The following is a 26,600-nucleotide window of genomic DNA, read 5'->3' on the forward strand; positions in this document are numbered from 1 at the left end:
GCAACTGAGGAGGCTAAAAAAATTAGCAATTCCTCAAGTGCTTCCCCCTTCGTACCGCATGTCTACACCTTGTCCCTGTGGCTGTTCAGGACATGTGTTCTTGAACATGCCCTACCCGCCTCCTCCTGCTCCCATGTGCCAGCTGGGAAAGAAGGTGATGAAACCACTCTGGGGTCATCCCCTGTGGCCTCTCTCAAGCATGCTAGAGACTGAATCGGCAGAGCGGTACCAGGAGAATGTCCCTGGACGGGCATTACCGTCTCATTTCTGTGTTTGGCATATATGACTGTAAGTGGATGGCGAGAGTGTGCTCAGGGATGTCCACCATGACCAGGCAATGTCATGGTTGTAGCCAAACCAACAGACGCCAAAGCTAACCTGATACCAGCATGGCTTCTGGGTTTCTTGGTCTAGACTTGAAACGGCTTCCAAGGTTGAGATAAGTTTTCCTTCTTCCAGCAATACATCTCAAACCAAGTGTCCTCAAACTTTGGACTAAGTCTTAGCCTGCTTTGCTTCCCTGCCCATGGGATTCTCTTTGCAGTAGAAGCACCAGTAGCCTCACCAGTAAGTTCGTTCCCGTGAGATTTCTCAGCCCTGTCTGCAAGCTCAGAGAGGGCTTGGATAAAGCATGTGAACTCCGGATGCTTATTTGGGAACCTGAATTCCCAAACTTTGGAGGTTCCCTCATTACTATGCAAAGGGTGTTCAACCCCTTCCCTCCCCCATATCCTGCCCCCTCCCCTCTCACCCTAGTATGTTAAAACTGGCTGAATTTTCATGATGAGAAAATATAAGGGGGTGGATGGGGGGACCCATCAGCTGTGACCTCCTCAGATCGCAAGGCATCAAACCCACACAAGGAAAACAAAAGGCAGTTGGATTAGCATTTCCAAACAGAGCAGAGACGGGCCCCAATCGCTGAGCTGTTTATTCTAGGCGTTGATTTTCAATATTTAGAATGATTAGCAAGTGAAAGCAGGTTGTTGCCAGGATGGCTCTGTGCCAACTCCACGTTCAATGGAAGAGAGAAAAAGAAGGCAAGAAAAGGAGAGAAAAGAAGGGCTTATGTGTATATTTTCCTTCTGTGAACAGGAGATTGGGTTGGGGCGTTGATGTTTGCCCATTAAGAGAGGCTGATGGATTAAGGGAGAGCTGGGGGAATATGGCAAATAAATAATAAAGGAATAATCATGATGATCCTAATGAGTGGCATTGAGACAGCACCTTTCAGCCCTAAGCACCCTGCAGATTTCACACACTGCTTTGCAAACTAGAAGCCAATCAATCCCTGCAGGTTTATGCCCAGCCAAGGCATCCATTGATTCCAGCAGGAGAGGCAGGAACTTGTCACCTCTCAGGATACTGCCCAGGGACTACAGTGCAAGCTTTGGATGAATAAGGACTTAAAAAAAAAGAAAAAAAGGCTTCAGGATTTGCCTAGACACTCATCCCCCTCCCCCCCACCCCCCAATTCATCCATCACTGAAATGAAACCACCTCTTGAACAGTTTCTTCTAGACCCTGGTGCGTGGTAGTTGAAGACTTCAGTCTAGCAACACCCTTACCTGCCAAAGTCCCCACTGGGCAACTCATGTGCTTAAAATGATGCATGTGCATAAGTGTTTTCCTGGATCTGGGCCACAGAGTGCCCTCCATGGCAGCGGGGAGTGAGAAGGGAGGCAGCGTGCCATTGCTGACTGAAACCGCAGGAGGAGGCTAGGCCAGAGGACAGAGTTAACCAAACAGGAATGTAACTAATCCCCTGCTCATTGAGAGCAGGCAGGGGCTTTTTTTCAGGTCTGACCAGCAGTATCATAGGAGCTATGAAGGGGGAACCACGAAAAAGGAGATAATTTCTCCACCCGGTTAAAACCCAGCTGGGGTTGTTAGGTGTTTTCCCTGAGCATTTTCTACTCTTGTCCTTGCTCCACCAGCAAAAGTTATGATGGAAGCTCAAGCAGAGATCAGCTCCCGATGTCCCGTCTACCCTTGCCCAAAGCAGGTCTGTGCAACACTTGCATCTTTTTCTTGGTCTGCATCTTGGTCCACCTCACGTCTGGCAGCATGGCGATTGCTGGTAGACCCATGCTGGCAGTCGTAAGCATGTGAAGCAAAGCCAGGGCAGGGAAGGCTTAGATACCGGGATCTCTTGCCTTGTACTATATGGAGTTAACTACACCAGGACATAATGTGCACACACAGGGGGTAAAGCACTACGTCAGCATGTCATGCCTGCTTGGTACTGTTGTTTAAGGAGTGCATACATGGCACAGGGTAGTGGAAAAAAATCAGACCCTGCAGCCCAATATCAGTCGTACCCATGGCATCCATCATACCTATGTCAGTCACCCTTTTGGCTTTGGAGCTACACAAGATCAGTACACTAATCTGGCAGACATCTTGGTTACAATTTCAAGTCATATGCAGGATAGTAGGAGGCCAGATCATCACTAGTAGTCTATATAGTCCTCACACTTGCAATCATTAAAATAGACATTAGGAGCCACATCACACAGTCAAATGAATCCTTAATTACCTTGGCATAAAGCAGGAGCTCCCACAGGGCCAGGGGCTAATGCTCCCCTCCATGAGAATAACCCAAGCAGGGGGATGGGAACATCATGACATTGCACCTGCTGAGTTGACTCCTATTTCTTCCCTTTCAGGGGTACGGTGACATCCCCAAAAGCCCATGGATCTCAGGGGGGCACCTTAGAGGCCAAGGTCTTCTGCAAAAAAGCTTCTGCCTTGTAGGGTGGCCATCATAGAGGACATCCCAGTTTTCTGCTATTCTGTCCTCTATTGATATGAATCCTGATGCCTTTATGTCCTCTATTTATGTCCTCTTGAAGAGAAAAATAGAGGACATAAAGGCATCCAGTTTTGTATCAATAGAGGACAACCGGACTGCCCTCTGTGCTGGCCCACCTAATGGCATGAGAGATGAGAAGAAGCACAAGAAGGAGAGACACAGAAGAGACTGAGATGGTGAACAAACACCCAGGTGCCATGGTGCAGGGCATGGTTGATGTAGGGAGATCAGAAAGAGAAACCACCTGTGGGTAAGTAGAGACTAGCTCCATTGACTTTGGTAGGATTATGGACAGAAAAGGTGGAGGGGGGGGAGTTAGGGGTCTTGTGTCTGTTCTGGGGAGATCCATTGGAGGGCACAGGGGTCTATGGGAGATCACGAGCCATCTCCCTGCCGTGCACTTCAGTCTGACCAGCTCCCGTCCAGGCCAGTCCCCTTGCAAACTAGAGAGCCATCTCAAATGTCTTTGGGAGCTCGGTTGACTAAACAAGCAAATCTACTCCTCCACTTTTCCATCCGGCTCGTTAGTTTTGCAATTTGTCTTCCTGCTGGTGTGCGGGTGGGGGTAGGGCCAAGGAGGGAAAACGCGCCACAGGCCCGGGAACCGGCTGAGGCAGCAAGATCCACGGAGGAGAAGGAGCCAGGCCTGTAAGCTGCAGTGTTTGAGATCACGCTCTTCCAGGCAAGCCCAGGCAGGCTGAGCACAGGAGGGGCCTTGACCTCCCTTTCTGTCTCTCCCTTTCTCGCTGAGTACACACAGTGCTTTGTAAAAGGCAGCCCAGTCTCGCTAGCCCGCATTGGAGGGCAAAGTTTACAACCCAGGGAGAAAGTTTATTGTCTTGCATTCTTTCTCTCAATCTCCTTGGCTGGAGGAAAACCTCCTAGCTTTGATGGAAGAAAAGACGGCCCCCTCCAGCCCTCCCCCTCCTTCTCTGCCTGGTTACTACAGTATTGTCCCCATCCACCCGCTCCCTCCTCTGCACACACATTATTTATACATCTTCTGGCTGCTGTAAAAAAAAAAAAAAACTCATTGAAAAAATTTCACTTGGAAGTTTGTTTTGTTGGTTTCAAAGCCGAACAAAATGAGGTTGTTTCAGACCATGTGTGATGCTCTCTCTCCATCCCCCTTCCCTGCTTCAGAGACTTGACTCTTCCTACAGGGTCTTTCAGGGTAGGGGGAAAAAAAAATCTGTCCGTTTAATTTTCTCCCCCCCACAATGTCTATGCAAAATGTTCACCCCTTTCCATGGGGATTAAGCCAAAATAAGCCATTTGCTTCTTGCAAAGCCAAAAAAAAAGAGAGAGAAAGAACCAAAAAAAAGATGGCTGCTTCACATGGCTTGGCTTAGAGCAGCCTTGCTGACACCAAACATAGGGAAAAATAAAATCAAAAGTCAGCTCTTCCAAATTAGCAGGTTAGCTCCCAAATACTCCAAATTTTTAAACCTCCTGCCCCACACACACCATATCACAGTCCATTTATTTGCCTTCTGGGATGTGACCCTTTGAGAGTCACATTTTCAAACATTTCTCTGCGAAGAGGCTAGGCTAGAGGCTTCCTTGAGACATCAAAGCAAGGAAAGCTAAGAGTCTCTCAAGCACAAAACTCCAGGAGTTTGGGCTCTAAGAACAATACCACGTCACACTTACAGTGAAATCAGGAGAACTGCCTCCAGGCTCCAGCCTACTCCATAGGGCCATTACAGACTGCCTGCTGTGTGTCTTAAGAAGGTGAGTCTGCCCCATGCTTTGGCCAAAAGATCTTTCCTCCAGCTGTGTGTCATGTATCAGCTGGCCTCCACCCCAGACACAGCTGCATTTCAGCAGGTCTCCCATATGCATGCAGTTTATCAAGCACTTCAGGATCATTGGAAATCAATGTGGGGTAGGGGGGAGTCTGAAAGCCACCATGGCTTTCATCACCTCCTGGCTCTGATTTTACCTTCTGCTCCTCCCAGGTCACACTGAAAACACTCTGATCCTTTCCCTTTCCATCACCCTCATCCCAAGACACACACACCCAAACCCCAGACCTGTCCCACCCTATCCAGTGCAGCCAGCCCATCTACCTGGGGTGCTGGTTTTGGGGATGGTGCATAGCAAACCCACACAGCCAGCAGCGAGGAGGCTCTTCCATTTGCGATGGGAGGAGTCCTGATAGCTGTGGCAGGTGCTGACTCTTAAGGCTTGGCGGGATTTGCATAGTGGCTGGTGTAAGTGTCCCGTAGTCCTGTGCAGTATTGGCTGTGGCAGAACCCCAAGGACTAAGGGGATGGAGAGGGAAGGAAGTAGCCACAACTCTTCAGCCTTGCCGTCAGTATGTGGCTTTAAAGAACCAGGAACACAGCTTTTCAAGTTGGTTTAAAAAGGCAGCTCCTCTTTACTAGTCAGGCTGGGGAAGCATTTGTGATTCCTAGACAAAAGCTGCTGCCCTAGTCCCAAGCACTGGAGCGACTGCCCCTGGCTTGGGACTGGTCTCTGAATGTGAGGAGGTGGAAGGAGAGAAATCCCCCCTCTCTGTTGGTGGTATGAGGATGCCTCTCATTACTGCCCCACCTGCTTTTGTATCCTGGCTCTTGAGGTGCAATAACCCCCTTCCTTTGGTTAGGGAGCTCTGCACAAGCCTCCTTTGATGCCTATATCAGAGCTTCAACTCAAGCAATTGAAAGAGCTGCCAATCCTTTTCCATGCCACCAGCCCAGGAGGCCTGAACCCAAGCTCCCTGTTTAGTGGTGCTGGGCCTCACTGTCATGGGACTGACGCCTCTTCCATTGCCCTTTACCCTCTCTGCTGCTTGTCTTTCATCTCACTAGAGCCCAAGGCAAGGCATCCGACAGGCATTTTGTTTTTTTGAATGAAGTTCCTCCTTCTCCAAGCAGGGCTTGTCACCCGTCACCCAGCTCCAACTCCCACTGCCAGTCAAAGATGCCATTACCAGAGATGAGACTAAAAATGTGGCCCCAAGCTGACTCCTTTTGGGGTAAAAACCTGACCAGAATCCAAACAATCAAGGAGGACCAACAGGCCCACGGGTTGAGAGGATGGGAGATCCATCAATGGAGCCACATCAGACTGAGATGGCAATGCACACATTTTTCTCCAAAACCACACGGGCGTGCGTGTCCCCCGCCCCTTGTTCCAAGCCCTCTCCTGCTATTGCCCCATGCCTCTGCCTGTAGGTGAAGACTGCGTCGTTATCCCTAGATTTGCTGAGCCGATCGATCGGGCTCAATGTTCCCCAAATGCCGTGCCTCTGTACAGCTCCAAGGTCATGAGGAGTTCACTCTCCCCTGCCTTTTATGCTGCTTTTTTTTTCCCTGCCTCTGACATCCTTGTGGAGCCAATTGCTTTTCAGTGTAATTAACCTCAAGTGGTTTCATCTATTACTGTCTCCTTTGTGCGCCTTCTACCCAGTACCTCCCAACCTGCTTCCCTGGGTTGCTGGGGCTTCTCCTCGGCGCTACACAGCTCGGTGGCTTTGAGATGGAGGATGTCTTTGCCACCACAACAACCCTTTGAACAGGCACTTGCTGATTCAATTGTTTTCAAAGGACCTGACCCCTCGTGCCCCCGGTCTCATTACCATCCAGTTCAGTTATGAGAACGAGGAAAAGCTAAAACTGCCCTTTTCTCTGGCCCGGCTTAACAAAGTGGCCTTGGGGCAAACCTGAGAGAGACCTAGCATTGCATAAAGGTATACTACTCCTTGGCAGTGCTAGGAGATGCATGAGAGACAATTTGAACTCAACAAGCGCACACAGCGTCCTCTGGTCCAAGCCATTGTTTGCAATGAGAGTTTTAGCCACTGCTTTGCAATTCACCTGGCAGGATAGCGCAGGATGCTCATAAACATTTCACTTGTCCATGCCTCAGTTGCCCATCTGTAAAGGTAAAACACACTTCTCCGCTGTCTCCCACTACATATATACAGACAAAGGCACTCCAAAATCCTGGGCAGACCAGGACACAAAGCCTCCCTGGGACTCTGTCCCCATGTTATGGTCCCACCTATAGTCTTTGAGAGAATTAGGATCCCCCCTACAACCTCAGGGAAGCTGGAGCAATACTGTGAGGACCCCTTCTCTCTACAAGACTGGCAGCAGGGCTCCTGTTACCCTCAGAAGCTCTGGGCTTGGCACATGCAGGGGCAGAGGGCTCTACCCCAACTGACAGAGACAGCAGGGGCATCTCTCAGTACTAACCTCAGCATTTGAGGTGTGTGTGTTTGGATGGGCCAGACCCACTGCTCACTTACCCACTTGCCCCAGAGACAGTGCTCGGCCGGGGTAGTGTTGGTGAGGACACCAACCACAGTGAATGTTAACACCCCATTGGGATGAACTGTAGTTACACTTCTGTGAGTAGGCTCTCTTCAAGCTCAGGCAGAGGCCATGTTGTTAGCTACACTCAGATCATGTCTGCAAGCTTCCTTTCTCAATGGTAAGATCTGGGGACATATTATAATAATAAAAGTTTAAATTCAGCTACAGTCACAGGATCTGGGGCGTAAGATACTGATCTATTTTACTTCTCTCTGGCAGTGATGTGCCACTGCCTCAGTCTCAGAGTTTTATTTATAATACTTTAGATATTGCAATAATACAAATAATAAGCATAACATTTCATTCTTGACCTCCCAAGTTGTCCTATTCACACCCCACAAACCTATGCATCTCTGAGAAAAGAAAGACATGTTCTCCATTGATTAGGACATTACACTAAGGCTTGAAAGACCTGGTTTGATGTATTTGTTCTGTCTCAGCCTTCCTACATGAACTTGATTAAATAGCCTGAACAATGACAACAGTACTGCCCTTCTCATAGGGGTGCTGGGAGGCTAGATCCATTAAAAGACTGAGAGTCACTTATTTCCTACAGTAATGAGCCATCTAGGTATATAAGCTGAACAGGAAAAGCAGCAAGGAGGCAGAAGTAGTTTTTCATTTTTAAGGTTTTTTATTTATTTATTTGTAAATAGCTTTCCATGAAAAAGGTTAAATTGCACACTTATCTTTGCAGTTCTTCAGCATCAGTATGGAATAGGCCTCAACACAGGAAAAAATGAAACCAAAAAGAAACTATAAAAAAACCCCAATAACACCTAGGCCCAGTCTGATCATTGGTAGCCTTGGAATGGAGATGAGCTTGATGTGGTTATGTCGCTTGGATCAGAAATGCTCCCAGCTCTTGAAGCAGGGCAACTAGTTGGGGGCGGGGGTGGGGGTGTGTGAAGATTTACCTTTTTTTTCTTTTTTGCAGAGGCATTTTGGAGGTTGTTCATCAAGTCATAGATATGGTTATAATTTTCCCCTGGTCCATCCCATGCAACTAGTAGGACCATACTACAGTCCCAGTGTTGCACCTGCTGACCCACCACCAGACCTCAGGGGGCAATGGCTGAACGGTTGATCTTAATAGTCCCACCCCACACCAGCAGCCACCTGTATGGTGATCCAGGACCAGCGCTCCCAGCTACTGGAAATCTGCATAACTCCAGCGAGGTCAGCAGAGAGAAGCAGAATTGCCCCAGCTGAGAACCTAGCCCAAAATACCTGGAAACCCAAATGCAAAGCATTGCATTTCTGACCTCTGTGATCTTGAATGCAAGTGAATGCATCAGTTAATACAAGAATTTTCTTTCAGGTTTGTTAAGCTACAACTAAACTCCAGCTGAATTAGACTGCTCCCATTAAGGTTCCTAAGTTCTTATTTTCTTACAAAAAAAATGTTTAGGGTTTTTCTTTCTTCAGTAAGTTTAACATACTCCAAAGAAATTACATATTGTGCTAACTAGGAGCTATTTTAACTATATCACCTACAACAACAGAGAGACTTAGAATCTGATTCTCTATAGCTTGAATTCAAGTTTTAGCAAGGTTTTTTGTTTGTTTGTTTTTTTATCCTACCAAAATATTTCTAGGCTGCCTATGCATACTTCACAGTTACCCTTCCACACTCCCAGTACACAACAAAACCGGGGCCAGCTCTCCAGTATAGATCAGCATAACTCCACTGGGACTTGGTCAATTTAGACTAGCTGAGGAGCTGGCTCTCAGATTGCTGAAAGTCTTCAGAAATAATGATGTCAGGTTGCTTCTCTTTGTCCTGGCTTCCAGATAGTCAAAAAACCACCATATTTTCTAACTGCTTTGGAGATGACCATAGCAAGCCGGTGTCCCCTTCACATGTTTCCGAGGACAGGGAGATAGGTTTTGCTCTTGGCCTAAGGCAAGACAGTTAATGTATTCCTGTCTTGCCATCCCCATCTGTAAAGTGGGAATGATAATACTTACTTCACAGGGGTGTTGTGAGTTTTAACCGATTAACCGTTGCACAGCGCGTTGAGCATAGTAAGTGCTGAGAAGTCGTGTTGTCTCAGGAGAGAAGCAGAGTAGAAGGTAAGTATGTTAAAGAAGGCAGAAGAGGGGGCTTTAGCCTCCACTTTCATCCCCAGCGTCTGTTGCATGCACAGTCTTTGGCCTATGACTCGTTGACTGAGCCTGGATCCAGATTTTATTCCATTTTATTTTTTTGTTAGTCCAATACAAGAGCATTAGTTTAAATAAAAAAACAAAACAGTTGGTCCTCATCACCCCGGGTGGGAAACCCAAACACAACAATGCAATGAAACAAAGAAACGTTTTCCCATGGTCCTGGCAGCTCCCTCACCAACGCTGAGAAAAGCCTGGTCCTTCATATGCCTCCTGGATGACCCTAAAGACTGCTCAGAGCCTGACACATGAGCAGACAAGGGGGCGTCCCAGTTTCTGATCAGAAAAGAGACTGTTGTTTGGACAGCGGTTCAAAACCATACAAGGTTCACAGTGATACAATCCTAGACCTTATGGCAAACATGGCCACGCACGATTTGCAGCAAGGAGTTCAGGATATAAAAAGCTAAAAAACTAAGAGCGAGCACAATCTGGAGAAATTAAGATCTCCTTTGTTCCTCCCCGGTCTTGATGATTTTCTTGATCCTTAAAGAAATCCATTGCTTCCGATGTAGGAATTTTCCCTTGCATATTTTGTTACCACAAACACTTGACACACTTCATATTTAATTTGCAGAACAATTAACATGTCTCTATATAGTAAAAACAGGACCCCATTTCCATTGCCATCCCGCCAAAAAGATATTCTACTGATTGTGCATTGGTGCTAAAAATATAGGTCTCTTTGAATATAGATATATATATAATAAGACTATATAAAAAAATCTGAAGAGGCAGACTTGCTGAATTGCATCTGATTTTTCAGAACTCGTCTTCTTCCCAAGCCCCAATTAAGGAGGGAGGCTGCACTCATACAAGCCAGAAGGGACCTTTATTTGCCTGCTATCTAATTATCTCATGTTATACCTGGGAATTTCCCTGGATAGAAAATAGAGAGAGAGAGAGAGAGACAAATGGAGAGAAGAAAGATGAGAAAATTGCACATGGTCTATAATGTCCTAAACCACCAGGAAATCTCATCTGTCATATCTAACTTAGCAGGTGTTCTCTTCTAACCAAAAAAAGGGAACACATACCCCTTCCATTCCCATGAAAAATAGGATAATCCAGTTTTCTTTTAAAAACACAAGTACAAAAATAAGTACAGTTATTCTTTTCTCTTGGGGAAACCCAAGGGCCAGAAACTTCTCCCAAAGGGTTGCTTAAAGATAAATCCAGCCAAAATGTTCTGTCTTTTTAATTTGGAGTTTTGCGAGTACCCATACTTTGCAGTCGATAAAGTCACCATATATGTTTCCGTTTCTGGAAATGTCATCTCTTGTAAGTTCAAAAAGTGTTGGGATCATCCTGCTAAAAGATAAAGTCTGCCTGGGTTCAAGTTGGTTCTTCTAACTGGGAGCTGCCTCTTATAAGAATGATCCCACACTGCTCCAGTCATTCATGTCTGTTGGCAAAGAAGAATCATTGAGTTCAAACAACTGGTCCATGTTGACTGAGTTTGAGAGGTAATCATTTCTCCCTTCATCCCAGGGGTGCTGAAGGAAAGATGTAGCCATGAAAGTTTCATCAAAGTCCAAGTTGTTCTGGTTGGCTTCTGTAAGGACCTGATCCTGCCCAACTGGGCACCATTCCTGAGGGCAGTCAATGTGTCTTCCATGTACTGTCAAGTCCACATCTCTGGTTATTGGGCTAATAGGAGGTGTGAGCTCCAGGTCCTCAAAAGTAGAGAAGTCACCATTCAAGGTAGTGTCAAAGATGGCTTCCCAGTCAAAGTCACCTTTCAGTGATCCTAGCTCAGTTTGTTCTTCCTGGGTGAGTAGAGGGGAGCTAGAGAGACGAGCTGTTTTGTGTGTCCGTTTGGGCAATGGCTGTTTCCGCTTGTGGCCCATTTTTCCATCTGCTGGATTCCAGTTCTGGTCGCTGGTGACTTCCTCAAACTCTTTGAGCAGCTGCTGAGACTCCATGTTGACGTTCAGGACGCCGTTGTTGGTCCAAGAGGATGCTGCATGATTAGGAGCCGACCCAGTGTCTTGTTGGACTCTGTTGGTGAAGGCTGGGTGGATCTGCACAGGAGGCATCCTGCGTTTTTTGAAGGCCCCGTTCATGAGCCTGTCAGCATACTGAGGGTCAATTTTCCAGAACCCACCTTTCCCTGGCTCATCCTTCTCACGGGGCACCTTGATGAAGCACTTGTTCAAGGACAGGTTGTGCCGGATGGAATTCTAAGCCAAAAAGGAAAACAGCAAAGTTGAATACACGTAACTTCATACACAATCCACCTATTTTTTTAATTAGGAGTTTTGTGAATACTCATACTTTGCAGCTGATAAAACATAACATAAACCATGCAAAAGGTCAAATGAGCCCGTCCTCACCAGGTCCCCAGATAAAGAGGCAGAGATTGCAACAGTAAGACAAACCATTCTGGGCTAACTGCTGAATGGTGCCACACAGTAGACCCTCCTCTTTGCTTTGTGGCCACCAAAGAGATGATGGAACGGAGCTCCATCACCTTCATTCTACATCACCTTGAGCAGCAGAGGCCAAAGGGCCTGGAGCCAAAGTCTACTGAGGACACTGGAAGCCTTCCTGTTTGCTGTTTGGATCAGGCTCACAGAGCAATGAGACTGGGGAACAAGTGAGTGGTCAACAATATTCCCAGCTAGCTCTAGGAATGAGTGATACAAGTGTTAGCATCAGTTGGAAATCACTTGGCCAAAATAGCTTTATATAGATTCGCTGCTTCCTCTGATTTCACCACGGTGCCTAGAGATTGAACTGGCACATACAATCCCTTACTCAGGAATGGTCTCTCTGGACAAGCCTATGGGAAGCTTATTCCCTGCTCTGAGCAGACTATACAAATGGTTGCTCTGGGATGGAGTGCAGCATACTGGGACAACCACTTGCACTGCATTTGCATGCCCGTTTGTTGGGCCCATGGCTGAATTTCTCCCATAGATCCCAACGCTTGGGAAAGCTTGGTATGAAATCAGTCTGTATCTTCGTGAACACAAATCAAACTAGCTGGGAAAAAAAGGGGGCGGGGGAGAAAAGAAAAGGGGGGAAAAAAGAGGAGTTTCTGCTCCTGTTGAGCTGTTCTGAAAAACATGAATGTGTCTAGAGTGATATGCATAATCAGAAAGGAAACTCAGTTATTGGGTAAATAACGCTGTGTTACATTGCACAATGCCTAGAGTGTGTTAAGAGATTGGATATGGTGAAGGGTTTTTTTTTTTCAATGTTGCCTGGATATCTTTATGCTTATTCATCCATAATCCGTATTGCCGAATAGCAAAAACAAGGCTTGAATGCCTGGAGTGCTAAATAAAAAAAAACACAACAAAAACCTTCCTCTGGGCTGAAACTCCTCGGGCATGCTGGCTCTCCTCCAAAACACGCAGCTCTCCCAGGAATCTATCCATCTCCCCCCTGTGTATGGGTGGCATGACCTTTTGAGTCTGTCTCCACTTACAGGAATTGGGGTGGGGGGAATGAGAATACAGTCATGTTGGGAGAAAAGGAAAGAAAGGCAAGGGGAAAAAAAAACCCAACCCAACAATTCCTCCAAAAGCTCCAGACTCTGGTGATTCAGGATTTACTGTTTAATGAAATTTTACAAGGGTCAGAGAATTCCAAGCCAAATTCTCTACCCCTACTCCGAAATTTCATTCAGCCTGGCTGGTCGACAGTTGATTATTACCAAGCCAGTTAGCATATTTATCATTCCTCCCTGCAAAAAAAAAAAAAAAAATCAATCAAACCACCTGTGTCTATGCAGAGAGGGATTGAGAACTTTTGGTTTTTTAATAAGCTCATTTAATTAAAAATGCAGCGATTCTCCAGATAGGAGATTGCAGGAGAAGGCAAAGCATCAGCACTTAGCTCCTATATGACTGCTCTGGTGAACTTACCAGCGCACAAGAATGCTGACTTCCTTACAAGTGCTGGGGGATATAAACTGAAAAAAAGCCTCATCTGGGTTGTTCCTCTGTTTAAGGGAGCATTCCTTAACTGCCCATGTCTGCAGCCTTTGTGACTTGTACCTCTCACCATTGGTGAAGCTGGGCTGGGTCAATGGAGCTGCTCCCAGTTTACACAGCAAGTAGGAAGAGAACCAGGTGTTGTTGGGCCTCTCCAGGTTCAACCTCCAGTGCAAACTGGGGAGCACTCGCAGCTGCACGGTTGAGGGTTGGAGCAGTTGAGAGTGAATCAAGCTGAAGGGGAAACCCTGGGCACTTGCTGAGCTAGTCATGGTGCAGAGCTAGAAACCACCACCCTAGCTAACCTCCATCTCAATGGTTCCACTGATTTGTTTAAATCTAGAAGGGCCCTGACTCAGGTCTCGAGCAGGGCAGATTTGGTTTCTTTTCTTTGGGTCCTTACAGGGATGGCCAACATGCAGGATTAGCTGGAGCCCTAACAGGATAAGAGTAATATGGAACCTGGGTAACTTGACCTTGCAGCCTGTGGCCGGTCATTACCACTGTAGCAAGAATGGACCTGATTTACCTCTGTGCTGATGCAGAGTCCAGCATAGACTTCATAGCCAGCTTGAACCTCTCCTGTCCCAGGGTTGTCAGGTCAACAGAGCCCCCAATGGCAAGGCCAGCTCTCAACCAGCATCCTGCTTGCTATGATGCCCTATGGACATTACGTCAGTCTGGGAATACCATGATGGAGGAACTCCCTGACCCCACCTCCTCCCACCCATGGTATATCCCCAGAATGCCTCCTGTGCCAGGGGTTGCTGTGTATGCACACAGGGCACTGAGCCAGGCTGGCAGGGAAAGCCCCCGTGCTCTGGCATTCCTTAGGGGGCATGAAACTCTTAGGTAGCCACCAATGAATGGGAGCTCTATGACACAGCTCCCTAACCCATCAGCTGTGGGCACAACTGCAAGCTAGGGGCACAGCTGGGTCTTTAGAGGAGTGCAAGGTGTTATTTATCATCAGCATCATCTCCAGCAACCCTGTAGCTTAAGGGAAATGGTTCATCTTTTAGACAAGGGGCAAAGGAAGTCTTCGATGAGTCGGGGGATACAGGGGACATGGACAGTGTTTTGGGGCCTCCCTCTGAGCAATGAAGTCTCTTCCCACCCTCGTTCCACAAGCACCTGAAGTGTGTGAGCATTTCACCCAAAATAGACACCATTTCTCATTGTGGTATATTCCGGGAAAGAGCGGAGTTTATGGATCTACATGTTTCTGCTCAAGGATTTTCTAAATGAAAGTGTCTCCCCTTCCTCCAAATCTTTTCCTCTGTGGCCTATGAAACTGCTGACTCAGAGAGCTGATGGATTCACTAATCCAGCAGGGAACTGCAGAAATAAATCCTCAACCTCAGGACCGACAGCTCCTGCATCTGAAGAGAGCGCGGAGGTGGTGCTCAGGGACGGAGATGCCTCCCCAGGAGAGCTGCATCAAGCTGCAAAGAGGAGTTTCAACCGCTTGTGGCAGAATGTGTACCGTTCACAACTAGCATCAAAATGGTAGTGGCTTATGCCAGGTACCAGGATAATGGCTGTCTCACTGCAGCCAGCAGCTCTTGTAGTCAAAGCCATTTTTCAAGGCATTGTTTGGTTTACAAGCTCCAGACTAGGGAAGTCTTGTCTGTGCCCTTGATCCTGACTGTTCTGGAAGTTAAACGCATCAGATACAGTTTCCCTGCCCGTGTCTCTTCAACTCGCTTTCTTCCTTCATACTGTTTGTTTTGGTCTCCTCTCATTTTCTCTTACCCCCCTCACCTCCCGTTTTTCTTCTTACTATCCTCCCATCCTGTCTTTTTCCCCAGTCTCTTTTTCTACCCTTTCCCCCCTTATTATTCCCTCTTCTTTCACATTCTTTTCCTACCCCTATTTTCGCTCCTCCCTTCTTTGCTCTCTGAACCAAATTCTCTTCTCCATTGTACTGCTGCAACACACTGTAGTCAATACAGATGCTCCAGAGAAACGGAGAACAGAATGCATCTTTCTTTCTCTCAATCTCAGTCTCTTTCCAGCAATGGAGATGTCCTGGACAATCACTAACTTTACAAGGGCAAATTCCTGTTTACACTGGGCTACATTCTCATTTACTGAAGCTTCTGTATGCTACTGAATGTTCACTCCAGGCAAACCTCAGTACAAAGCATAGCAAGTGTCATTAATTGCACCCTGGAGAGACAGAGAGAAAAAGAGAGAGAAACACTGCCATAACCAGGAACATTAGAAGATCTAGCAATCAATGCTAATCGGCCAGTAGAAAGTTCTTTATTTCTTCCCAACTGTGTAGGATTTCCTATTACCTCTTCAAATACAGCTAGGCCAACTGCTAGACACACCTTGTTGGTGCATGGTGTGTGTTCCTCCTCCTGTATCTCTCCAGACCAACTTGGAGTTGGACCACCAACAGCTCTAAAGAAACGCCTGCCTTTATCTGTTTGAACAGGTGCCCAAACCCAGCACCAAACCCAACCCAGTCTTCTTCCATGAAAGAGAGACAGAGGGATGGAGGTCACCTTTGGTCACCTACCTGCCAGGTGGGGTCAGCATGTCTGAAGTAGCAGAAGTTATCTGTAATCCATTTGTAGATGGCCGAGAGGGTGATTTTGCTTTTCTTGCTGGCTTCCATGGCCATGCAGATGAGTGTGGCATAGGAATAAGGTGGCTTTACGTGAGGGTTGGTCTTATAGTCGACGTCTTCCATGGGCTGGGCCTGCATGCCCACTCCAAGATGAGCAGTTCGGGACGTAGAAGAAGAAATGGGCTTGCCAGGGGTATGGGGCATACCCATGCAAGCTGGGTCAGCAGCCAAGGGTGAGCATGGAGCAGCTGAGCCAGGGATCTTGTGGTAGTCGTGAGGGTCCGAGCTGCTGGGAGAGGAGGAAGACTTGCCCACGTTGGCATTGATGATGGAGAACTCTTGCAGCCACTGAAGACTGGTGAGGCTGTCGTCCAAATTGCCAGAGTCCCCCATGCTGCTTTCCTGCCCTCTTTCTTCCTCTGCCTGTAGGTTCAACCAGCTATCAGCCATGTCTGAGGAGGCTAGAATAGGCAGATCCAACATTCAGGAGCTGATGGGTGAAAGGGGCAAGGGAAGGGAGCTGGGGAAAAGAGCGATCCTGCAATAACAACATGAAGAGATTCAAGATCCCTGGCATAGAGGCAGCTCATGAGCACTTCAGCAGGTTTTCAGCCTGAGGCTCACAAAGAGTGGAGGCTACATCTAACCCTAGTGCACCTCTGCCACCCACACAGAGCTCCACTCGGGGTGGGGGACACAAGTCGCTTCTCTATCCAGCCTCCTCCACAAAGCTGTTTGCTTTCAATCAGTGTTAAAATCTGACGGGATTCCCTGAAACACCTGTGCCATTGACAGCAAGGCTTCGCCTGACTCGCAAAGAAAGCTCCCCAGCAGCTTTGAAGTGAGTGACATGGCACTATTACTAGCACAGAAGCGTTCAACCAAAGCAGAGACATCTATATCCTCCTAGGCAGCAATCCTGTCCTTGCTCCATCAATAGCCAACATTTCTCACGCTGCTGTGAATATTTCTTAGGCTGCTAACTTTCATGCCCCGTGTTTATTTCTCTTCATGCAGGGTACTGCCATTTTAGCAAACAACAGGTGTACGTGGTGTAAGATATAGCATGTGTGTGTATAGATAATCTATATTTACAGCAATCTAGATTTAGATGCCCTCCGTCTATTAATTTAAGCAGGAGAGGTGCCTAAGTCCCTCAGCCTGCTACAGAAAGCATAACTTTCTCTATCTTTAAAAGAGGTAAACCATCAGGATAAGAGCATAAACTGTCATTTCAGGCCCCAAAAAGGTATTTTCTATGATAAGCCAACGGCCGAAGGGGATGGCAAATTTTTTTGAGATGTGTCATTTAACTCTCGCAGGTACTAAGTAGCCGAGATAAAACGTTGGGGGCTCTCCGCGAAAATGTTCGGAGTCCAGCCACCCCCGGCAGGATTTCTAACAGAGACACCCTCTGTTTTAATAAAGAAAAACAGACAAAAAACAAACCGGAAAGGTCACCATACTAACCCGTTTAAACTCCAGACTATTATTAGCCAGTGGAGGGGGGGAAGACCCTATATAAATACACCTGCAATGAAAAACAAAACCAAACCAACTTGGGCAGAGTTATCCATTAACTCCCGAATCAATTTTCCCACTAACGGCCTTGACTCGAGTCGCCTGCGTTGCAGCATCGGCGGCTGGAAAAGTCGTCGGATAGACCTGGTGTCAGAAATACAGCGCAAGGCATTTCCCACGAAAAGGGACCACCTCGCCCAACGGTTCGGGGGTCCTTACCTGAGGCTATGCAAAGTCCCACCGCGTCCAAAGTTCCCAACTAAGCAGGAATGTTCTGGAAAGGGGGAAAAAAAAAGCGGGGGGGGAATTTCTACTTTTCCCCCTGGGATAAATTATGACCCAAAGCCCTGCCAGAGCTCCTTTATTCCAGAGCTGCAGTGATTTGTAAGCAGCAGAATGACTGTCATTAAGTAGCTGCTCCAAAAGGCTTCGCCGGCTGCTATGGAAACGCTCCGCCCCTGTAAACAGCTTCCATCCCTCCCATTGGTCCAGAGATCTCCATGGAGAGCTCAGTCACTCGCCAGTTTGCTCTGTAGTTCTGCCACTTTTGCGCTAACTTGCGCTCTCCCCCATCCCTCCTGCTTTGCAAAGGCATTTCTATTCCCCAGCCCCAGTGATTCGGATCTGGATGGCAAGACAGGCCAATGGTCGTTTCCCCAGGGGAGGTCGGCGGTGCAGGGGGGCTCGTCCCCTGACCCGCATGGGGTGGTAGCCCGGAGCGGGCATTGGGAATGGCTGCTCTGAGTTTCATTAAGACAAATGAAAGTCCATTTGAAACAGCTCTCGGCTGCCCATTATTCATGTGGACACGAAACAAGCTGCTGCCAAAAAAACCAACTGGGCCACCAGAACGATCCGTGCCTTGAAAAGAAGGGAATGATTTAAAACCGCTCCTCTCTCCTTCGGGACGAGCTTGTGCCTCTGTCTCCTCTACTGGCTCAATTTGCCATTTAGCAGCCCCTTGTCCCTGCCCACGCAAACGGGCTCCTATTCAACGGCCTCCCCGGCGTCCAGGCTGTGTGTGGGGAGAGGATGATGAAGAGGTGGCGGCGGCATTCATGTGTAAAGGTCTGTGCCCTCCTCGAGGCTTTGCTATGAGGAGGATTAAGAGCGCGCTGTTCGCGCGGCTGAGCATTTGGAAGCCAAAATCATCCCCCTTGCAAGCAGCGGCGTTTCGACCAGGCCGGGAACGGGCCCCTTTGTTCCTACCTGGTTCAGCTCTATGAAGCCGCGTTCGTCTGACCTCTGCGTAACCTAAAGTAATTAGATCAAGGGGAGAGCTGAAGGGGGGCGAGGGGCCCAGCAGACCCCCTCAATCAAAGACCCTGCTGGGTCCTTCCTATATTTAATTAAGATGGTTACAGTCACATTCCCTTATAATGAGTCCCTGCCCCCCACCAGTCAGTTATTCTAAGAGTCCTTAATGAAAAATCACCCCCCGCCCCCCATGCGAAGAGAAAAGCCCCTTGCACTTTGTACAGCCAGCCCGGGTCAGGGCCAGGCATCTCCCTGGAAGGGGAAAGCACCCCCCCACCCTGCATCACCTCGGACCTGCTGGAGGACGGAGGAGGATTTTAGTATGCAAGGGCTGCTAGCTGAGGCTCTCAGTGCTGCCTGTGTGTCTGAGCCTGGCCTCCAATGGGACCGCATCAACATGACCACACACTTCTGGCATCCCAAATCCCTGTTAATCAGTCATCCCAGCCACTGAAACGGGGCCACGCTATGGTGGGACTGAAAGGAATAAACAAAATTCCCCACTTCTCCCTCCTCGCAGTAAAGGACAGGAAGGGGAGAGAGGCTGAGAACAGCCGAGACTGCTGAGTGCCTCAAGGAAACTCCCGTCAGTGGCTGCCGTGCATGGGGAGAGCCAGTACGGGCCAGGATGATCTTGGCTGGATCCACTTTGACGTATGATAAGTGACCCGGCCAGTCTCTGGTCTCTTCCTGAAAAGAGAGAGCCATTATCCCAACCCCGTACACACAATGTTGGTACTGCATCTTCCATACAAAAGCACCTCACAAAGCTTCGAGGCTGGTCACACGCCACCGAGTCACGGCAGGGATGGATCGGGCTCAGCGCAAACAGGACAGCCGTCATTTTGGCTGACACAGGGAAGACCGTGGATGGGATCTCTCCAGAGCTGAAAGGGAGAGGTGTCACTTAGCAGGAGCTCCAGTTGATTGACATCATCTATGGAGAGGCACCAGTAATGCATTTTGCTTCATGGATAGCACACAAACATGGTGACAATGGTGTCTGTATACTATGCAATGGTGCATGGGGACATGGCAGCTGTTGTCCTACTCAGAAAAATTAGGCGGTAAAATAAATGTCCTTTCATCCCTCATGTTTCCAACAAAAAGAACCAGGTGGGACAACAATGCCAGTGCCCTAGGCCACCAAAGCAACACAACTTTGACAAGAGGGCCTACAGCTCCCTGGACAGCCTGGAAGATGAAGCTAGGAGTTGAGGAGTATTCATGAAAGGGCATCTTGGAAAGTCCCAGGACAGCCCTTCTCAGCTCCTGACCAGGACTCTGAAGCAACAAAAGAGGAGGCTGTTCCCTATCACTGCTAATTTGCCCTGCTAAGTTTGGCCCCCAGAGCTGGAGCATTCACACTCAAAGCTCCACTGGCAAGGAGTTAAACCATCTCTACTGAGCAGAATAAGACATCCAACAGATTCTCCCGCAGCTTCTCTCTCTCCTAAAGGCTCCCCTCCTTAATCCCAGTACTGTAGAAGGTGGTTTTCCTTCAAGGATCCAGAGGATTTTCTGAAGGCTTCAGTACAGCAACAGCACCAGGCAACAATCAGGGAATTAATGTGTTTTCTAACTTCCACCCACCCCTGCCAGTTCATGCAACAATGGGAAGGATACATGGGCCTCCTTAGAGAAAAAACCCCTTTCCTCCAGGCTCCCTTGTTATCCCAGCACAGTATCCCTTGGTGATATTCAGAGCTAACCTGTCCTACCCTGCTATGAAGAACTGTATAGTTGGAAACAGCTTGGAGTGGTGTTGATTATGGGTCTGTGGGAAACTGCAGTCTTGTTTGCTGTTGATACCCAGGAAGTCATTACAGGTGGGATCCTGTCGGCCTCTACCAGCCCAGTCCCTTTGGAGAGAAAGTTGCCACTCAAGCAACAGGAACTTATCTGAGTACATCAAAGGCCGAGCGTCCTCCTCAGGACTGGGTTCTACATGCTGCTTTCCAGAGTCCGAGATTAGTCATGCCAGCCATACAAAGAAAGAGTCGATGATGGCAGATCAGGTAAATCAGTGCTTTCCATATTTAATAACTACTTTTGAACATAAAATACCCAGCTTTAAAGAGAAACACATACAACTTTATGCCACTCTAAATAGCTCCCTCCTTCTCCAGAGTTACTGCATCAAAGCAATAGGTGAAGGCACCAGGTTGGGAATCACGAGATCTGGACTCTGACCCGCCAGAGGTTTCCTGGCACAAGCCTTGAACAAGTCACTTAATCTCTTTGTGCCTCAGTATTCCCAGCTGGGGGGACAATAGTACCGACCTACTTCACAGGGTTATCAGGGCAATTATTCATTAACATGATTATTTACTATTTCTATCATGGTAGTACCTCAGAGCCCCTGGCCTGAGCTAGGGCACCACTGTGCTAAGTCATTGGACACATACAGAAAAAGAGCAGTCTTTGCCCTCAAAGAGCTTACAATCTAAATAATATCCATCAGTGCCTGTAAAGTGCTTTGAAAACCATGGATGGAAGGTGCGACAGACATGCAAACTATAATTCAGTATTAATCATCATCATCATCAGACTAATTATTAATCGCTATAAGTATGAAGCTCACTCACTTCTCCCTCCATGCCCAGTGCCACTACATTGGTTTTCTTTCACTGCTTCTACTTTTCTTAGAGATGAACGCAGCCTTCCCTGTGACCTCTCTCTCTCCTATCTCCCTTCAGTCTCCCTTGGCCTTATAAAGTTTCCCTTTTGTGTGCCCTGTTCCCATGCTGTTGGGAAGACCCGGCGTAGAATAATGTCCACCTCTTGTGCAGGTTTGATTCGTTATCTGTGGAGCAGTGAAGTTCTGACTGTGGGATGCCACCTGGTGCTTGTCGTTGATCACTGCACCCTTCCAAAGACTCACTAGGACGGTAGGCCCAGCAGCTGAGTCATCCTGGGTCAGGTGTATCCTGCCCTTCTGGGTGGAATTTCACTAGAAGCTCCAGCCAAAACCTTTAGGTCCATTTCATCACCAGGAGAGAACCCCTGGGGGCCTTAGAGAAGGAGGAAATTCTTCTCTCTTTGAACTCCTTTAGCATCATGGCTGAAGAATAAAGGGCCTGCAAAATCCACATGCACATACCCCCTCCTGCTGTTTATGTCATCATAACTCTAAGCATCATCTTGGCAACTATCCCAACATTTCACTGGTGTGGACTCCTATTTCTCGTTTGCCTGCAATGCTCCTATGTGGGACACTCAACTTTTCATTGTATAAATGCGGGGTAGCTTTTTAAAAATTAAACTCGGTGTAATGGAGAAAAGAGCCTCGTGCCTAATAGAGGTATGATACCATTTCAGAAACTAAGAACGTTTTAAAGCAAGTCATAAGCATCAAACTGGGGTTTGCTTCTTTTTACGTTCATGACAGTTTCATCTCTGGGAGCATTCGATTAATCAGTGAGAGCAGAAGGCCATTAAACTTGATGATTTCGTTTCATGGCAATTTTGTCACTGAAAAGCTGATACTGCTAAGGCCCTGGGCAAGAAGAAGCAAACTTGTGATCAAGACAGGCCTACTGGCCCCAGTGAGATGAGCTAAGGCTAGAGCAGATCTTCCACAACATTTTCCATCTGTGGAATAGTAGGCCTCTATTGGGTCAGAGTACTCAGGGAAGGTGTGATTACAGCACTCACTAGCATACCTACGCTACCATTATCTAGCTAGCATGAGTAACTAACAGTGAAGATGTCATAGCATGGGGTTGAGCAAGAATGAGCAACTTGAGTACAAACTTTGCAGAGACTACGTATGGGTACCTACTATGGTTGCTAGTGTGGGATAAACCCTCTGCTACTGTGTCTTCCATGCAATGGCAAGGATGTTTGCTTCTCCATTGGCGGGATGAAATCATATAAGTCTCTCACACAAAGTTCTCCCAATGTCCTTTCCCAGTTCTTTACAAACCTGCCTGCTAGCCCAGTTCTGCTCTCCCATATAGTTCTTCCAAAGTATCCTCATCCTCAGCATGGCTTTCCTGTGCACTGAGTGCCCATCTTGTGGGCAGATGGCCAATAGGAATGACTACAAAGCTACAAAACTGAACTGGAAGTCAAGTTGCTAAGGGTGGAAGCTTGCTACTGTACATTGGTCCATCTTGCCACCTGGATTACTTGATGCAGTTGCTTTATTGCGTTAAGCTAAAGATGAATTCAGCCATCCTCTCCTACTGCCTGCTTCAGCAGACTTCATGCAAACATCATAGGAGGGGCTTCCATTTTCACCTGTTCCCTTGCTGCTGTTCTGTCTGTTATACACCTCCTGGTCCTTTAGTAATGCAGGCTCAGAAATGCCAAAGCAGAAACTAAAACTTCTCTGTTAAACTGGATGGATGCTCCCTTTCAATTAGAAGAGGCAATGAGCAAGGATACCCACCTACTTTCCTTCCCCAGTCCAGATGTCAGAATTACTCTTATGATGCTCCTGGACTCCCGGTTTCCATGACCCTGGTATAAGGTTTCCATGAGCCCCATTTACACCAGGATAATCATGTGGTAAGTGTGTGATGCCACCGGTCTGGGTTGGCACGTACCTTCCACAGTTGCTGTTCTACTTGCCTGGACACTGACATGAAATACAGGGGAGCAGAACCTCTCAGGAACCCCTGAAAATGGCTTGGCCTTTCCTCCCAGGGAAACAGAACCTGATTGCTCAATGTGTCATAAGCTACTCTGTTACGGCACTGCAAAACTAGACTACTGCCATTGCTTTAAGTGGAACTCCTCCTGATTTACACCACAACCCACTCGTAGAAGTGGGAGTGGGGAATAAAATAGCAGTGACTCCATCTTGTCTCCCTTGCGTTCCTTTCTTATTGGCTCGGGAGAGCTTTCTGCCCAGCCTCTAAGATGGCTCTGTTATTAGTTCAGCAGGTTATGTGTCTCTTATTAAACCAGCTATGTACAGTACTTTGAGACAACTCTGTAGCCAGGAGCTGCACCTTCCCCGGTCTGTCTGGGACACATTCCTAATTGCAGGCAGGACACCTGGGCATTGCAGAATACATCACCCAGAAAACGTAGGCCTGGCTTTCATCATTCATGGAACGATTCTTGAGTTCAGTTAGCATGTGGGGCTTGTATCAGCTCCAACAGTGTCCACCAAGGAGAGGGGGGAGTATGCAGTACTGTTTTGATAGCCTAATGGAACAAGGCTTGCAGAGGGCAAACATCAATTACAAGCTAGTGCAGCCCTTTGACTGGTGCCTCAAAAATGGATCCTTCTCCCATGCCCAAACACACCTCCTAGTCCCAGCTGCCCTTCCTCCATAATCCACATATTGTCTCAGAATTATGCAGCAATAAATACATCTTGCATTGGTATCACTATGACATGCCTAGGGCTAGGAGGGGCCTACCTACCCCTGCGCACACACCTATGGGCACTGAATCATTCTGTAGCCCTGGGCTGTCCTCTGCATAGTGAGAGTAACAGACGTGCACCACTTCATCCAACCTCTCTTGTTCTAATAGAAAGAGCAGTTCCATCACCCTCAACACCCAGCACATAGCAGGAGCAGAGAGCGCCAAGGGCAGGAGACAGGAGGATGGGATAGGGGTTTATATGTTCTTCATTCAAATGGCCATTGTGTTCTGCTGCACTGGTCCAAAAGCCACCAATACCAGCGAGCGGGGGCCACTACTGATGTGTCCTCGTAGAAGGGGATCTCAGGTCATGAATAAAGCACCAGTTTTGACAATACCCAAGTCATATGCATTACTCTTGACATCCCATTTGCACCCACTCTGAAGCTTTTCTATGAGCCCCTTGAATACATCATGAGACTGAATTCTCCCTCCCAAGAACAAGCTGAACACTTCTTCTGAGGTGCTGACTCTCCTCAATCACTTCACCACCAACCAGGACTGTCCTTCCCTCTGCCTTGGCCTGCATTTCCAGAGGGCCTCTCTGGTCTTTGGTAGGTCCCTAGTCATGACCTGCCTCCCCAGGACCTTTGACTTTTGCCCTGTGGATTGGAGTCTCAGTTCCATTGTTGACGCAGTACACACACCTTCCCCTGAAAAGTCTGGCTGGAAACACAGGGCAGACTGATCAATGTGGGATAGGGAGAGCAGAAGGGGTGGCATTGTATATAGCTCCTGGTTTGCCCCCACTTGGTAAAAATGCCTTAGAAACAAGAAACAAAAGGAGGGACTGGGCCTTCATCACTGAAACTGCTCCAGAGAAAGGGGCATCTGGAGAATCTGAAGCCTGTCCAGCTGAAACAAACAGAGCCAGCATGGCAGCAGATTGGAAGGCAAGATGGAAAAATCCCATAACTACGCATCTCCAAGGGGCCGTATATTTGTCCCCTGCTGTGGCTTTCATTGTGGGCTACCATTTACCTTCCCCAAATCAATGTGTCACATAACAGACAGATGCAAGGGCTAACCATCATGAAGGAAGCCCCCTCAGCCCATAATTGCCCTTCATCTAATCTCTTGCTGAGGCTGTGGAGCTAGGTTATTGCTTGTTTTTGGTTTGCAAGAGGAAGAAAAAGTTGGCAGCTGCCCTGCAGCAACGGGAGGAGGGCACAGGGGATGGAAGAGACATTTGGAACCTGCCAAAGCAGCAGCAGCCGTGTTTAAAGCACTTGTTTTCAAGCTTATATCTTGTGAGTTGGTCCCAGTTAGGACAAGAACCTCTTGCAAGGCAAGAGAGAGGAATGAGCCATTATGAATGCGCACATGCAACCAGGTGAGTGGACTTTTGTGGACTATCACAGCACACTTCAGCAAACCTACAGGTGTACCAGCCTTCCCTGGAAGTGCACCAGTTCATATGCATCAGCACAGAGTCCTGGCCCATGTGCCCAAGCTTGCCCATTGATAGTTCATCACAAACACCACATTTTGGTCCTACTGAAGTCAACAGCTAAATTCCCTGTGACCCCAAAGGACCCGGGGCATAGCTCTAGTTAGTCGTAACAAGCAGAACTTACCCTTGCAGAATGTCTGCACTCAGGTGAGCCAGTGAGATGGTTACTCTATGCCAGGTGATATGGAGATGGGTGAGCGCACCAACCAGTCTACACAGGGATGCATGTGCTAACGGAAGGTGACTTAGGGCATGTGATGGATGGAGACAGGAGAGCCTGCCCAGAAAGCAGCCACATTGCCATGCCCCTACAATAGGCATGCGGTAATGTTCTTCCCTTAACCACCACTTGCTCCTGTTGGCACCCTCTTCTCCCAGCCCATTCCTCTCAGCCTCTTTCCTTGTTGGGTGGAGATCTTCCAGGCCATGAAGTCATCCCACTGAAGAGAAGTCTCCTCCAAGCACCCATTCAGTGCCACATGGAGACTCCAACTTCTTGACTGGGCTGCCAACTGCCAAGGAGGGCTGAAGGGAAAAGGAAACAGTGGAGGACATGTGCTGACATCAATTCCCTCCTACCTTACAACCAGTTCACAGTAGGAAACAGGGAGAAGAGCGGGAAGGGAAACACCCCAACTGTTCTTGGCTACAACACATGGACCGAGGCCTCTGAATTTGAGAGTTACAGTTCATGACCATAACCAGCCTCCTTTCTGCTGTTATCAAGGTGAGTCCAGTTAGTCCTAGCATAAATATAGGGAAACAGTTCAAAGGGAGGAGGGGTGAGAATTGCAGCTTAAATTAAAAAATAATATATATAACAGTATCGCTACATCTGCCATATTTGAGGTGTTAATGCCCACAGATTGGCTGCTCCAGATTTCTTTAGTGTTGGGTAGCTGGCTTTGCCCTCCATCCAGCGTGCAGTCCCAGAGAGGGCGGAGTCTCGTCAGACTGCCAGAGGTCCCATCATGCATTGCATATCCTTATCATCTTCCCGGTTGATGCTGCTGGTGGACAGATGGTGTCTCGGGGCTTGCCGGCAGGTCAGGGCGTTGTCATCGGACGCCTCAACACCTGGGAAAAAGACTGTGGTTACAAGACACATGAGGATAGCCACTGTCAACAGAGAGCACAGTGTCTTAAAACT

At 47.9% G+C, this 26,600-nt stretch overlaps 2 protein-coding genes across 11 annotated transcripts in view; both read right to left on the minus strand.

Moving 5' to 3' along the window:
- Nucleotides 1–7,751: 7,751 nt before the first annotated feature.
- On the minus strand, nucleotides 7,752–25,657 carry FOXJ1 (forkhead box J1). Of its 6 annotated transcripts, none has more exons than XM_019494314.2 (4): nucleotides 18,900–20,536; nucleotides 18,565–18,609; nucleotides 15,784–16,295; nucleotides 7,752–11,492 (listed from the first exon to the last, which is right to left on the minus strand). In XM_019494314.2, exons 1-4 carry the CDS (start codon nucleotides 19,009–19,011, stop codon nucleotides 10,677–10,679), a joined length of 1,485 nt encoding a protein of 494 aa, XP_019349859.1. In that variant the 5' UTR covers nucleotides 19,012–20,536; the 3' UTR covers nucleotides 7,752–10,676. The 6 variants fall into 6 exon arrangements, with proteins under 6 accessions (XP_019349859.1, XP_059588133.1, XP_059588132.1 ...); XM_059732150.1 differs by lacking the exon at nucleotides 18,900–20,536 and adding an exon at nucleotides 17,575–17,629 and having other exon boundaries at nucleotides 18,565–18,751; XM_059732149.1 differs by lacking the exons at nucleotides 18,565–18,609; nucleotides 18,900–20,536 and adding an exon at nucleotides 25,575–25,657 and having other exon boundaries at nucleotides 15,784–16,372.
- The window catches only part of RNF157 (ring finger protein 157), an 81,327-nt gene continuing 75,353 nt past the window's right edge, over nucleotides 20,627–26,600 (minus strand). For 2 of the 5 annotated variants that reach the window (XM_019494312.2, XM_006269228.4), the window contains one exon: nucleotides 20,627–26,527. In XM_019494312.2, the coding sequence (XP_019349857.1) occupies nucleotides 26,400–26,527 (128 nt within the window). In that variant the 3' untranslated portion in view covers nucleotides 20,627–26,399. Of the gene's footprint in view, nucleotides 26,540–26,600 lie in introns of all 5 variants that reach the window. The other 3 variants (XM_019494313.2, XM_014601858.3, XM_019494310.2) reach the window with 2 other exon arrangements.

This window comes from Alligator mississippiensis, chromosome 8 (genome assembly GCF_030867095.1).
Source record: "Alligator mississippiensis isolate rAllMis1 chromosome 8, rAllMis1, whole genome shotgun sequence".
In the NCBI taxonomy this organism is placed as follows: domain Eukaryota; kingdom Metazoa; phylum Chordata; order Crocodylia; family Alligatoridae; genus Alligator; species Alligator mississippiensis.

Bases quoted from the DNA above. Each gene is read 5' to 3' on its own strand.
- FOXJ1 (XM_019494314.2), bottom strand. From the start codon at position 19,011: ATGTTGATGCGGTCCCATTGGAGGCCAGGCTCAGACACACAGGCAGCA. The intron at 18,610-18,899 runs GTGATGCAGGGT...TAATTACTTTAG, and splicing joins CGTCCTCCAGCAGGTCCGAG to GTTACGCAGAGGTCAGACGA. The intron at 11,493-15,783 runs GTAGGTGACCAA...TTTTTGGCTTAG, and splicing joins ATGCTGACCCCACCTGGCAG to AATTCCATCCGGCACAACCT.